At 37.5% G+C, this 13,035-nt stretch overlaps 1 protein-coding gene across 4 annotated transcripts in view; it reads right to left on the bottom strand.

The window, feature by feature from the left end:
- RANBP17 (RAN binding protein 17) overlaps positions 1–13,035 on the bottom strand; it is a 324,967-nt gene that overhangs the window by 38,428 nt on the left and 273,504 nt on the right. For 3 of the 4 annotated variants that reach the window (XM_020992315.2, XM_078150546.1, XM_078150545.1), the window contains 2 exons: positions 11,081–11,295; positions 8,671–8,809 (listed from right to left, as the gene is read on the bottom strand). The exons of the other annotated variant lie outside the window; for it this stretch is intronic. In XM_020992315.2, the coding sequence (XP_020847974.1) occupies positions 8,671–8,809; positions 11,081–11,295 (354 nt within the window). The remainder of the gene's footprint in view (positions 1–8,670; positions 8,810–11,080; positions 11,296–13,035) is intronic. 4 annotated transcript variants of the gene reach the window in all.

Here is a 13,035-nt window from a genome sequence, read left to right as displayed (position 1 = left end):
CGCAGTGGAGCAAGAGCTGTGACTGAGGTCAGCAAGACCTCGATTCAAGTGCTCCCGCCGACATGTTCTGACTGTGTTACCTTGGGCAAGTCACTGAAACTCTCCGTGTCATAACGAAGACTAAAAGCTAACGACCCCTATTGGCAGAGGGATGAAATCACAGTTTTTGTGCTTAAACAGTGACACGACTAGGAATGAAGGAGCCTCGGGAGATGGCTTTCTGCCTGGGCAATTAGGAAATACTCTTCCAGGCGGCAATATCCAAGCTGGATCTTGATCGTATCACAGAATATGAGCGGCTCAAGATGGGATTGGACATTCTGTCCATTTGGAGAGAATAGCAGGAACAAGGGTGCCAAAGGAGTAAGGTGTGTTTGAAGATACACTAGCCATTAACTCTGGCTGGGAAAAAAAGGCTACCACATCACACTTATCAGATGGGCCAACATGATAAAACAGGAAAGCGATAAATGCTGGAGAAGATGTGGGAAACTGGGAACACTCATGCATTGTTGGTGGAGTTGTGAACTGATCCAACCATTTTGGAGAGCAATTTGGAACTATGCCCAAAGGACTATAAAAACATGCATGCCCTTTGACCCAGCAATGGCACTTCTAGGGCTGTATCCCAAAGAGATCATACAAATGGGAAAAGGACCCACATGTACAAAAATATTCATAGCAGCTCTTTTTGTGGTGGCAAAGAATTGGAAATTGAGGGGATGCCCATCAATTGGGGAATGGCTGAACAAGTTGTGGTCTACAAATGTAGTGGAATACTATTGTGTTATAAGAAATGGTGAGCAAGTGGACTTCAAAAAAAAACCTGGAAAGACTTGTTTCGACTAATACTGAGTGAAGTCAGCAGAACCAGGTGAATGCTGCACATAGTAACAGCCAGGTTGTGCAACGACTAACGTTGATAGACTTAGCCCTTCTCAGCAACACAAGGGTCTAAGACAGCTCCAAAAGTCTCATGATGGAAAATGCTATCCACATCCAGAGAAAGAACTATGGAGTGTGAATGCAGATGGAAGTATACTATTTGCTCTTTTTTTCCCCTTCTGTTTTGTTTTATTTCTTCTTTCTGGTGGTTCCTCCTATGGGTTCTAATCCTTCCTTACAACATGACTAATGTGAAAATATGTTTAAAGGAATGTATATGTATAGCCTATATCAGATTGCATGCCATCCTGGGGAGGGAGGAAGAGAGGGAGGGAGAGAAACATTTAAAACTCAAAAGCTTATGGAAGTGATTGTTGAAAACTACAAACACATTAGTAAAAAAAAAAAAGAAAGAAAGAAAAAGAAAAGGATAGCACTGGGGGAATATAGACTGTAAGGTATAGACTGCAGCTAGAATGTGGCAGGCCCTGAATGCCAGGCTGGGGACTTACTGCTTCACTGGCCAGGCAGTGGGGAGCCTTTGTAAGGTGGGGGTTTTTTTGTACTTAATAATATTTTATTTTCTTTCCAATTTTCTTTCCAATGTAAAGATAGTTTTCAATATTCATTTTTTAAAGATTTTGAGTTCCAAATTTTTCTCTCTACCTCTTTCCCCTCCCCACTCCTCAAGACAAGCAATATAGGTTATACATGTACAATCATATTAGACACATTTCCAAATTAGTCATGTTGTGAAAAAAGAATCAGAACAAAAGGAGAAAACCATGAGAAAGAAAAAAACAAAAAAAACAACAAAAAAGTGAAAATAGTATGCTTCAATCAGACTCCACAGTTCTTTCTCTGGATTGGATAGCATTTTCTATCATGAGTCTTTTGGAATTGTCTTGGACCACTGTATTGCTGAAAAGAGCTAAGTCTATCAAAATTGGTCATTATACAATGTTGCCATTACTGTGTATAATGTTCTCCTGGTTCTGTTCACTTCATTCAGCATCATTTCATGTAAGTTTTTCTGAAATCTGCCTGCTCATCATTTCTTTTTTTTTTTGTTTTTTGTTTTTATCTTCTTCTCTTTTTTTTTTTTGGTGAGGCAATTGGGGTAAGTGACTTGCCCCAGGGTCACACAGCTAGTAAGTGTCATGTGTCTGAGGCTGGATTTGAACTCAGGTCCTCCTGATTCCAAGGCCGGAGCTCTATCCACTGCACCACCTAGATGCCCCCTCATCATTTCTTACTGAACAATAGGATTCCATAACAGCCATGTACCATAACTTGTTCAGCCACTCCCCAAATGATGGGCAACCCCATAATTTCTAATTCTTTGCTACCACAAAAAAGCTGTAATAAACATTTTTACATGTGTGGGTCCTTTTCCCTTTTTTTCTTTTTGGTGAGGCAATCGGGGTTAAGTGACTTGCCCAGGGTCACACAGCTACTAAGGTGTCAAGTGTTTGAGGCTGGAGCTGAACCGAGGTCCTCGTGACTCCAAGGCCAGAGCTCTATCCACTGTGCCAATTAGCTGCCCCCCTTTTCCCTTTTTTAAAATGACATTTTTGGGATATAGACCTAGAAGTGGTATTGCTGTATCAAAGGGTATGCACAGTTTTATAGCCCTTTGGGCATTGTTCCAAATTGCTCTCTAGAATGGTTGAATCAGTTCACAACTCTACCAACAATGCATTAGTGTTCCAATTTTTGCACATCTTCTCCAACATTTATCATTTTCCTTTTCTTCTTATTAGCCAATCTGACAGGTATAAGGTGGTACCTAAGAATTGTTTTAATTTGCATTTCTCTAACTGATAATGATTTAGAGCATTTTTTCATCTTTAATTTCTTCATCTGAAAACTGCCTGTTCCTCTCTTTTGACCATTTGTCATTTGGGGGATGGTTTGTATTCTTGTAAATGGGACACAGTTCTCTATACATTTGAGAAACGAGGCCTTCCTCAGAGACAGCGGCTGTAAACATTGTTTCCTAGCTTTCCGCTTCCCTTCTAATCTTGGCTTCATTGGTTCAGTTTGTGCAAACCCTTTCCAATTTCATGTGATCAGAATGATCCATTTTGCATTTCACAATGTTCCCAATCTCTTGTTTGCTCATCAATTCTTCCCTTCTCCATAGATCTGACAGGTCAACCATTTCTTGCTCTCCTAGTTTGCTTATGGTATCACCCTTTTTGTCTAAATCATGTATGCATTTCAACCTTCTCTTGGTATTATAGGGTGTGAAATATTGGTCTATGCCTAGTTTCTGCCATGTTGTTTTCCAGTTTTTCCCAGTGGTTTTTTCTTTTAATCAAATAATGAGTTCTTATCCCAGAAGCTGCAGTCTTTGAGTTTATCAAACAGTAGATTACTCTAGTCATTGACTACTGGGTCTTATGTACCTAACCTATTTCATTGATCCACCCCTCTATTTCTTAGCCAGTACCAAGTAGTTTTGATGATTGCTGCTTCATAATACAGTTTTAGATCTGGTAAGGCTAGGCCATCTTCCCTTGCATTTCTTTTCATTAATTCACTTGATATTGGGGACCTTTTGTTCTTCCAGATGAATTTTGTTATTATTTTTTCTAGCTCTATAAAATAATTTTTCAGTGGTTTGATTGGTATGGCACTGAATAAGTAAATTAATTTAAGTAGAATTATCATTTTTATTATATTAGCTTGGCCTACCCATAAGCAATTGATATTTTTCTAATTGTTTAGATCTGACCTTATTTGTGTGAAAAGTGTTTTGTAATTGTGTTTATATAGTTCCTGAGTTTGTCTTCGCAAGTAGACTCCCAAATATTTTACAATGTCTACAGTTATTTTAAACGGAATTTCTCTTTCTATCTCTTGCTGCTGGGCTTTGTCAGTAATATATAGAAATGCTGGTGATTTATGTAGATTTATTTTATATCCTGCAACTTTGCTAAAGCTGTTAATTGTTTCAAGTAGTTTTTTAGTTGATTCTCTGGCATTCTCTAAGTATACCGTCATATCGTCTACAAAGAGTGATAGTTTTGTTTTCTCATTGCCTATTCTAATGCCTTCAGTTTCTTTTTCTTCTCTTATTGCTAAAGCTAACATTTCTAGTACAAGACTGAATCATAGTGGTGATAATGGGCAACTTTGTTTCACCTCTGATATGATTGGGAATACTTCTAGCTCACTGCCATTACGTATAATGCTTGCTGATAGTTTTAGATAGATATTGCTTATCATTTTAAGGAAAACTCCATTTATTCCTATGCTCTCTAGTGCTTTTTTAATAGGAATGGGTGCTGTATTTTGTCAAAAGCTTTTTCTGCATCTATCGAGATAATCATATAATTTCTGTTAGTTTTGTTACTGACACGGTCAATTATGCTGATAGTTTTCCTTATATTGAACCAGCTCTGCATTCCCAGTATAAGTCCCAAGTGTATTATCCTGGTGACAAATTGCTTTAATCTTTTTGCTAATATTTTGTTTAAAATTTTTGTATTAATATTCACTAGGGAAATTGGTCTATAATCTTCTTTCTCTGTTTTGGCTCTTCCTGGTTTAGGTATCAGCACCATATTTGTGTCATAAAAAGAATTTGGCAGGACTCCTTCTTCTCCTATTTTCCCAAATAGCTTATATAGTATTGGAATTAATTGTTCTTTAAATGTTTGATAGAATTCACCTGCAAATCTATTTGGCCCTGGAAATTTTTTTCTTAGGGAGTTCACTGATGTTCAATTTCTTTTTCCAAGGTGGGGCTATTTAAGTACTTTATTTCCTTCTCTGTTAATCTGGGCAATTTATATTTTTGTAAATATCTACACATTTCATTTAGATTGTCAGATTTATTGGCATATAGTTGGGCAAAATAGCTCCTAATTACTGCTTTAACTTCCTCTTCATTGGTGGTGAATTCACCCTTTTTGTTTTTGATACTGGTGATTTGGTTTTCTTCTTTGCTTATTTTAATCAAATTAACAAAAGGTTTATCTATGTTTATTTTTTTCCATGAAATTCTTAGTTTTATTTATTAGTTCAATAGTTTCCTTACTTTCAATTTTATTAATCTCTCCTTTGATTTTCAGAATTTCTAATTTGGTATTTAATTGGGGATTTTTAATCTGTTCTTTTTCTAGCTTTTTTAGTTGCAGGCCCACATAATACTGATTTCCTCTTTCTCTATTCTATTCATGTAAGTATTTAGAGATACAAAATTTCCCCTAAGAACTGCTTTGGCTGCATCCTATAAGTTTTAGTGTGTTGTCTCATTATTATTGTTCTCTTTGATGAAGACATGGATTGTTTCTATGATTTGTTGTTTGACTCATTCTTTAGGATTAGATTATTTAGTTTCCAATTAATTTTTAATCTGTCTTTCTATGGCTCTTTATTGCATGTAATTTTTATTGCATCATCATCTGAAAAGGATGCATTTAATATGTCTGCCTTTCTGCATTTGATTGTAATGTTTTTATGCCCCAATATATGGTCAATTTTTGTGTAGGTGGCACTGAGAAAAACATATATTCCTTTCTATCCCCATTCAATTTTCTCCAGAGGTCTATCGTATCTAACGTTTCTAAAATTCTATTCACCTCCTTAACTTCTTTGCAGTTTATTCTGTGGTTAGATTTATCTAGTTAGGAGAGAGGAAGGTTGAGGGCCCCCACTAGTATAGTTTTGCTGTCTATTTCCTTCTACAACTCATTTAAGATCTCTAAAAATTTGGATGCCATACCACTTGGTGTATATATGTTTAGTGTTAGCCTTTGCAAGTTTTAAAACAAGGGAGTGACATAATAAAAATGTTACACAAATGGGAATTATGCCAAAAAGTGACTAAAATGTTCATACCCTTCATCCAGAGATCACATTGTTTGGCATATACCTCAAGAAAGTCAAAGAGAGAAATTATGTGGATATACGGAATCATAGCAATACTTTCTTTGGTGGTGGCAAAGAACTGGAAACAAAGTATATGCCAACAGAGTGGGGAATGTAATATAATGTAATGGGATATTACTGTGTTGTAAGAAATACAGAATATGAAGAAAGAATCATGGGAAGACCTATCTTAACTGATAAGGAATCAATTTAGCAGAACCAGAAAGACAATATACACAATGATGACAACAATGTAAATCAAGCAAAAGAAATGAACCGAACACTCTGTAATTATAATGACCAAGCTGGAACCTACAGGATATTTAAGAAAATAGCCTCCCTTCCCTTCTTTGCAGAAGTCAGGGTGTAGGGGAGACTATAGATGTGAAACACAGTCAGACACGAGTGATGTGATGAGCTAGTTTTGCTGAACTAATTATTTCCCTCTTTTAAAAATATTTTTTTAAAAGATTGGTAGGCGAAGGCAGAAGAAGATATTTGGAATTAAAAGTACTGTGAAAAAATGTATCAATAAAATATAAAATTGATACTTGAGGAAGACTGATTTAGCTTTGATGTGGAGGATGAATTGGAGGAAAACAAGAGCTACCAAACTCATTAGACAAAATATTTTCACCTTGAAAGAAGAATCATTCAATTGAAGAATGTTGGAGCTGTTACATGACAGAACAGGTCTTAAGTACCTGGTTGCTGTGGATTTGGAGTTAGAGTACCTGAGTTTGAATCCCTTTTCTGCCACCAAGTCAAATATATTAACTTGGATAAATCATATAACCTTGCTGAGCCTCTGTCACCTTATTTGTTAAATAAATGGGAAGGGCTAGATGTCTGAAAATCCCACAGTCCTATGTCTCACAGGGCATATAATAATGGGATTTGATCTATATGAGATAGTTAATGAACCAGTGAGACTAGCCAACCAGTTTTAAAGATAAATCAGAACTAGAGACAGCTAAATTAATTGAGGTCAGTTTGGGAATGGTGGTAGGATCTGTTAGGCTTGTTGGCAATACTGGGTTCCCTTGGAGCTTCCCAGAATACATCTGGTGTGTTCCCAACGCTTAACAGTGATGTCTTTGTATCGATATTGCATCTGGGGCAATTTAATGATTCTTCTTGAAAAGTTTCTCCTCCCTTGGTTTTTATGACATCGATCTTCTTGTTTTCTTTCTAACTGTCTAACCACCCCTTCTGAGTCTTCTTTGCTAGATCATCATTGATGACCTGTCCTCTCTCCATGGGCATACTGCAAGTCTCTACATTGTGCCCTCTTCTCTTCTTTCTACCCACTCACTCCTGATGGTCTGCTCAGCACTCATTCAATTTTCATCTCTCTGCAGACTTCCACATCTATATACACACATCACTAATTTCTCTCTACTTCTGTACCACCAACTACTTGTTGGACCCCTTCAAAGAATGCTATACAGGTATCTGAAACTCAGTATGCTAAAAAAAGCTTATCATCTTCTCCTTTAAACTTGTCTCTCCTCAAAATGTCCCTATTTTTCTTAAGAGTACCGCCATCTAGTAACTCAAGTCTGCAACCTCAGTCATTCGTGTCTCTCCTTTCCTCATTCTAATCAGTACAAAGTCTTAGATAAACTATGTCTACAGCACAGCTCATATCCATTTCCTTCTTTTAATTTACACGCACACTCTCATCACATCTCACTTGGAATACTGACAACAAAACAAGAACAAAAACTATACTCACAGCTCCTGGTCTCTCCCTTCTCCAATACATTTTGCACACAATTACTAAAATAACTGTCCCAAAGCACATATCTGACCTTGTCACTCCCCTGTTTTAGAAGTTTCTGTGTCTCCCTACTGCCTCTTGGACTGCATAAAAATTCCTCAGTTTTGCATTTAACATACTTTACAGTCTAGTGCCAACCTGCATGTCTAGGCTTATTTCATGTTTCCCCTTCACATACTGTGCCCCAGCCAAATGGTTTATTTGCGGTTTCCTAAATTTGACCTTCCATATCCTGTCTACGTACCTTTGCTCATGCTGTCCACCAAGCTTAGAGCACACTCTGTCCACACCTCTGCCTTTGAGGTGCTCTCAGTTTCTTCAAGGATCATTTTAAGTGATACCTTCTACTGAGGGGCAGTCTTTCCTTATCCCAACTTATTAGTGCTCACACTTTCCTCAATTTATATACATATATATGTGCTCACATATAATCTATATGTGTATATATACATGCAAACACACATGCATACATACATGTATACACAGACATGATATATATATATATACTTTCCTATTTATACACTGTATCCCCCCCCAGTTGAATATAAACTTCCTGAGAGTATGGACTTTTGTCTTTATATCTCCAATGTCTATCATATATGTTGCACATAATAAGTGCTTAATAAATGCTTGTTGGATTGGATTTCTCCTCCTTGCCTCCCCCATTCTCTTAACACACACACACACACACACACACACCCTTTCTTCTCCGCCACATCACATTGGATATAACTTTGCCAGGTACCAGTCCTCATTTGATACCTGACCCAAGGTAGATATAATAAAGTACTGTATATATGGCTGGCAAGCAGCAAAATTATACTAGATCTCACTAAAAGACAAATAATTTTGCAAATTCTTTGAACTCATCAGAGCAAGGAGACATAGGAATAACTAATAGTAACAACAACTAAATAAACAAACAAAAACCACATTTCAATGTAGAACAAAAGGAACATTTCCCACCAGCTTGGATTTCAGTTATAAAAACATCTTTTGCTTTGGATTCATGACAACTTATTTTCCTCCCCAATTTTAAGATGATTGTTGAAATAGCACATATATTAAGCTGCCTCAATTACGTATTTCATCCCAAAACCAGAGTTCTATGTGATCCTTACCAAGAGCAGTTAGTCCCTCAGAGATAGATGTGAGAAAGTACATGAGCACCTGAGGCTCTAAATTAGTGATGAAACTCATGTGGTCCTGGGTGAGACATTCCAGGAGAGGGTAATAAGACTGGCTCAATTTCCGATATTGCTGAAACAAACAATGACAAGCTACAGGTAAGAAAAATGAAAACATGCTACAGTCCAGTAAAAATGGTAGTTTATAATGTAGGAAATCACAAGGCTGTTTAAATGAGAGGTCAATAAATATACAGAATAATGACTTAATAAGTCCCAATTCAGCATTTAAAGGATTTTTAGTAGTAGTCTCTGATCTCTAGAAACCTTTATTTATGAAACCAGCCATGCAATATGTAATCTCAGTTTCAGTTTATTATGTTCTGAGTGCTTAAATACAGGTCAAACCTCTGTTGAGTAAACACTGGCTGGTTTTCCAAATTACTATTATTTTTAAAAGATTTAAATTTTGAGCCACTGAACACAACTTGAGGTAAGAGGCCTATTTCCTAAGACTTGCCAATTTTTTAACTTCTTCATGGATTTTCACTGCCTAAAATGGGAGCTTATCCTGACCACTGGGCTACCTTTTCAAAATCATTGGCTATTGTTTCTCCTCCCAAACTTATATTTAACTAATTTGTACCTATGAGTATTTATTTAGTTTGTATTCATGCTACATATGTTTTTATATGTATTTGTTGTCTTTCCCAGTAGAATATAAGTTTCATGTTTTTTTTTTCCTTTGTACTTGTATCCCCAGGGCCCAGCACAGTGCCTGGCACATAGTAGGACATAACAAATACTTGACTGATTTGATTGGCTGTGCTGACAAATCAAACTGAATCCAAAGTCAGTAAGTAAAAGGCTTGGCACTCATGATTTGCTGACATGGATAAGCTGTTAAGACAACTCAGCTCTCGCATGCCATTTTCTGATACATCAAACAACAAGGAGGGATAGACTGCCAACCCACCAACTCCATTTATGACCTAGTCAGGATACAAGTATGGGTGTCTTAGTGACAGAAAATTTAGAATAAAATCTTTTGCTTTACTTGGACAGCAGTCATGGGGATGGAGTTAGAGTGATATTGTCACGTTTCATCAGGACTGAGGCAACTCATGGCCTGATGGATCATACTGAAGATTCCAACTTTCAGAGGGTCTTTTTTTTTTTTTAATAAGATATAGTCTTTGCTAAGCATCCCCAAGATTTATTAATATAAGGTGTGGGCCACCAAAATATATATGAAGGCTATGTCAGAAAGTCAGAGGATAGCACCTCTAATGAGCTTGAAGCCAACAGGGTCAGGTCTCCTACAGGTGAATTGGTAGGAAGCTTCCCTGAGTTCCACTCTTAACTTGGGTGGCTGAAGCACCACCTGGGTCGAGAAAGTAAATAGCTCTTTGTGGCAATTTGGGAGACTTATTAGGTTCCAAAACAGAGGCTGATAAATAACTGTTGTTTGTCCTTTGGGGAAAGGGCTGTGCAATGTCACCAGCCTCACTTTTTCCTCTGGAGCCATCTGAGTCCAGTGGTGAGATATAGATCAGGATGACTGGAAATAGCCTCAGATGCAGTAGGAGGCCTTGGCCTTTTTAAGCTAAGATCTTTCTCAGGTCTTGGTTTGTCTGAAGTAATGCTCACTCAGTAATTAAGGCTAGGCAAGAAATTAGGCAAAGAATGGTCTCTTTTACTTAGTTAAAAAAATCAATCTGATAAGTAATAATGAAATCAAAGAATCACGGAGCTGGAGAGGGCCTCAGAGATCATCTACTCTAACCCTTACATTTTATAGTTGAGGAAAAAAGAAGATGGGGTTAAGAAAAAATGATTTGCCCAAACATCACAATGCTAGTGAGGATCAGAACTGAGTTTAGAACTGAGGCCTTTCAGGTCTGAGTCTAGTGCTCTTCTTTTAACACCACGATTCAAATGGAGTGGGAAGATCAAAACAAGGAGTGAAAGCCGTCTAGCAGGACCTAGTCCAATCTCAAATTTCCCACCTCAGAAAGCACATCATTTCTGGAAGTCAGAGCTCTTTGCCACCCAAACAATGCTCTACTCAAAAAGCAGAGCTGAAAACCACATAATTGCAGGTACAGTTGTCAAGCAATTAATCTGAATTGCTAATTATGCTTTTTCTTGATGCTGAACTAAGGGCATTCTGGATGTTCAATTTGTCACAGGGAGAGATTTGCATATTTTCAAAATAATCTTTAAAACATATAGAGTACCTTTAGTATTCTGAATTGTATAAGATAAATCAGGTAACCTGATTGAAAATATAAAATATTCTGGCACTGTTCTAGCTCCCTTGGCCTCATCATAACACTTCTAAGCCTGTGGTGGTGTTATTTCATATTTCACACAAAGACTCCCAAGATGAATGATTGCTTACTAGCAAGTCACTATGGGACACTGAAAGCAGCATTTTGACAAAGGCCTGGAGTACGTTGTCAAAATGGTTGTCCCCATACAACTTGAAGACGCCAAAGCTGACATAATTTCCACATAAGGCAGACTTGAGAGCAGAATAGCAGATGGAAATGCCCTTGAGTTTCATTGGATAAATCTGATCTTTTGAGAGGCTCCCAAGGGACAGGATCTGATTACCTGTTTTAGGGTAAAAGGAGAGAGAGAAACTGACATAAGTAGATGCAAATCAAGGCAGTTATAGAGGCATGTCATTTAACATTTTCATTTCATTGTTAATTTTCACATTTTATCCTTATTGTTCCAAGAGCTGTCCATTTGGATGCAATTAAAAACAATTAAGGGTGGATTACCTTGAAAATTCTATGGGCCCTAGGAGCACCAGTGTAATAATAATCCAAAAAGCAAAGGGCAAAATGAAACTCTGAGACAGAAATTATTCCACATGCCGGGGTAAATCCCCAGCATAATGCTAAATTACCTCGGCCTTGATTTTTCTTCTGGAGATCTCAAGGGATGGCTGTTTGTTATCACTGCACTCAAATACAACATTGACCATCAAAATACAAAGAGAACTCTGCATAAGAACGTCAGTATTTTCTCTGTAGTGGTGACACCACTCACAACAAACATTTTCTGTTTCTAAGATGAGTGATAGGAAGGACTTGTGTTTGGCTAGGCAATAACCCAAGAGAATTTTTTTTTTATGAATTCAGAAATATTTCTTTAGTAATTTTTTAAAAAATTCCTCTACCACCTCAAAAAAAGAAAAGGTACATTTAGAATGAAAATTAAGCTACAGTTACCAAACTGAAAAGAAAGTTATGGGAACCATGTGCTCACTAACATGAAATGATGTGGTAATAATGCACTATAGGCTGGCAGGATATAGGGATAGATGGGACTTTGGAGACAAATCTTCTCATTTTACAGAAGAAACTGAGGCCCATGGAGGTTAAGTGACTTGGCTGCAGTTACAGAGGTAGGAAGTGGTAGGTTTTCTGACTGGAAATTCAGGACTCAATTTCTACTACATCACACTGCTAATATATTCTCTTTCCTTCTTCGATGGAATACCTATGAATTAGTTTTCCTTTGTATACTCTTTCAGGCATGTAATTAAGTGCATTGTGGACTATAAACGAGAGGGCCTTGAAGGACTTGATTCTGTACCTTCTGCCTAACCCCACCCAGTTGCCTCTAGATGGTAGTGCATGAAATTCAACCTCGGCAGACAAAAACAGGGCCTGTTTTTATAGATTTCTAAAGGAAATCTATAGATTCATAAGGCTACAGATCATAAACTAGAAGAGACCTTAGACGCCATCTACTACAGTTCTTTCACTTTACAGACTATGAAACTGTGCCTGAGGGCTATCAAGTGACATCCCGTCCACACAAGTAGCAAGCATCAAAGGTAGGTTTTGAAGCCAGGTCCTGTGACTATAAAGCCATTACTCTTTCTTATTCCACCGGGTTTGAACTAAGTTGGATATTCTTGCAGAAAAGAATGTCTTTTTTGTGAGGTGGAAAACATGTAGGTGGCTTTCAGGACTTTTTTTGAGGGGGAGGGGCTGCTGCTACTACTACTACTACTACTACTACTACTACTACTACTACTACTAGTGATACTACTACCACCAGCATTTACAGCACTTACTATGTGCCAGGCACTGTGCTAACTGCTTTACAAATATTTTCTCCTTTAATACTCACAATAATCCTGCAAGGTACGTGATGTTGTTAACCTCATTTTACAGTTGAAGAAACTGGGTCAAACAGAGTTCAAGCGACTTGCCTAAAGTTACATAATTAGGAAGTATCTAAGGCTGGCCTGGAAGTCAAGTCTTCTTGACTCCAGGCCAGACACTCTATCCATGTGCCATATAACTGTATAGGTGAACTGGAAACCAGAATAAT

Source organism: Phascolarctos cinereus, unplaced genomic scaffold (assembly GCF_003287225.1).
Source record: "Phascolarctos cinereus isolate Bilbo 61053 unplaced genomic scaffold, phaCin_HiC Scaffold_2;HRSCAF=192, whole genome shotgun sequence".
Taxonomy (NCBI): Eukaryota; Metazoa; Chordata; class Mammalia; order Diprotodontia; family Phascolarctidae; genus Phascolarctos; species Phascolarctos cinereus.
The sequence above is the reverse complement of the archived record's forward strand: the minus strand, read 5'-3'. Positions and strand labels throughout refer to the sequence as shown.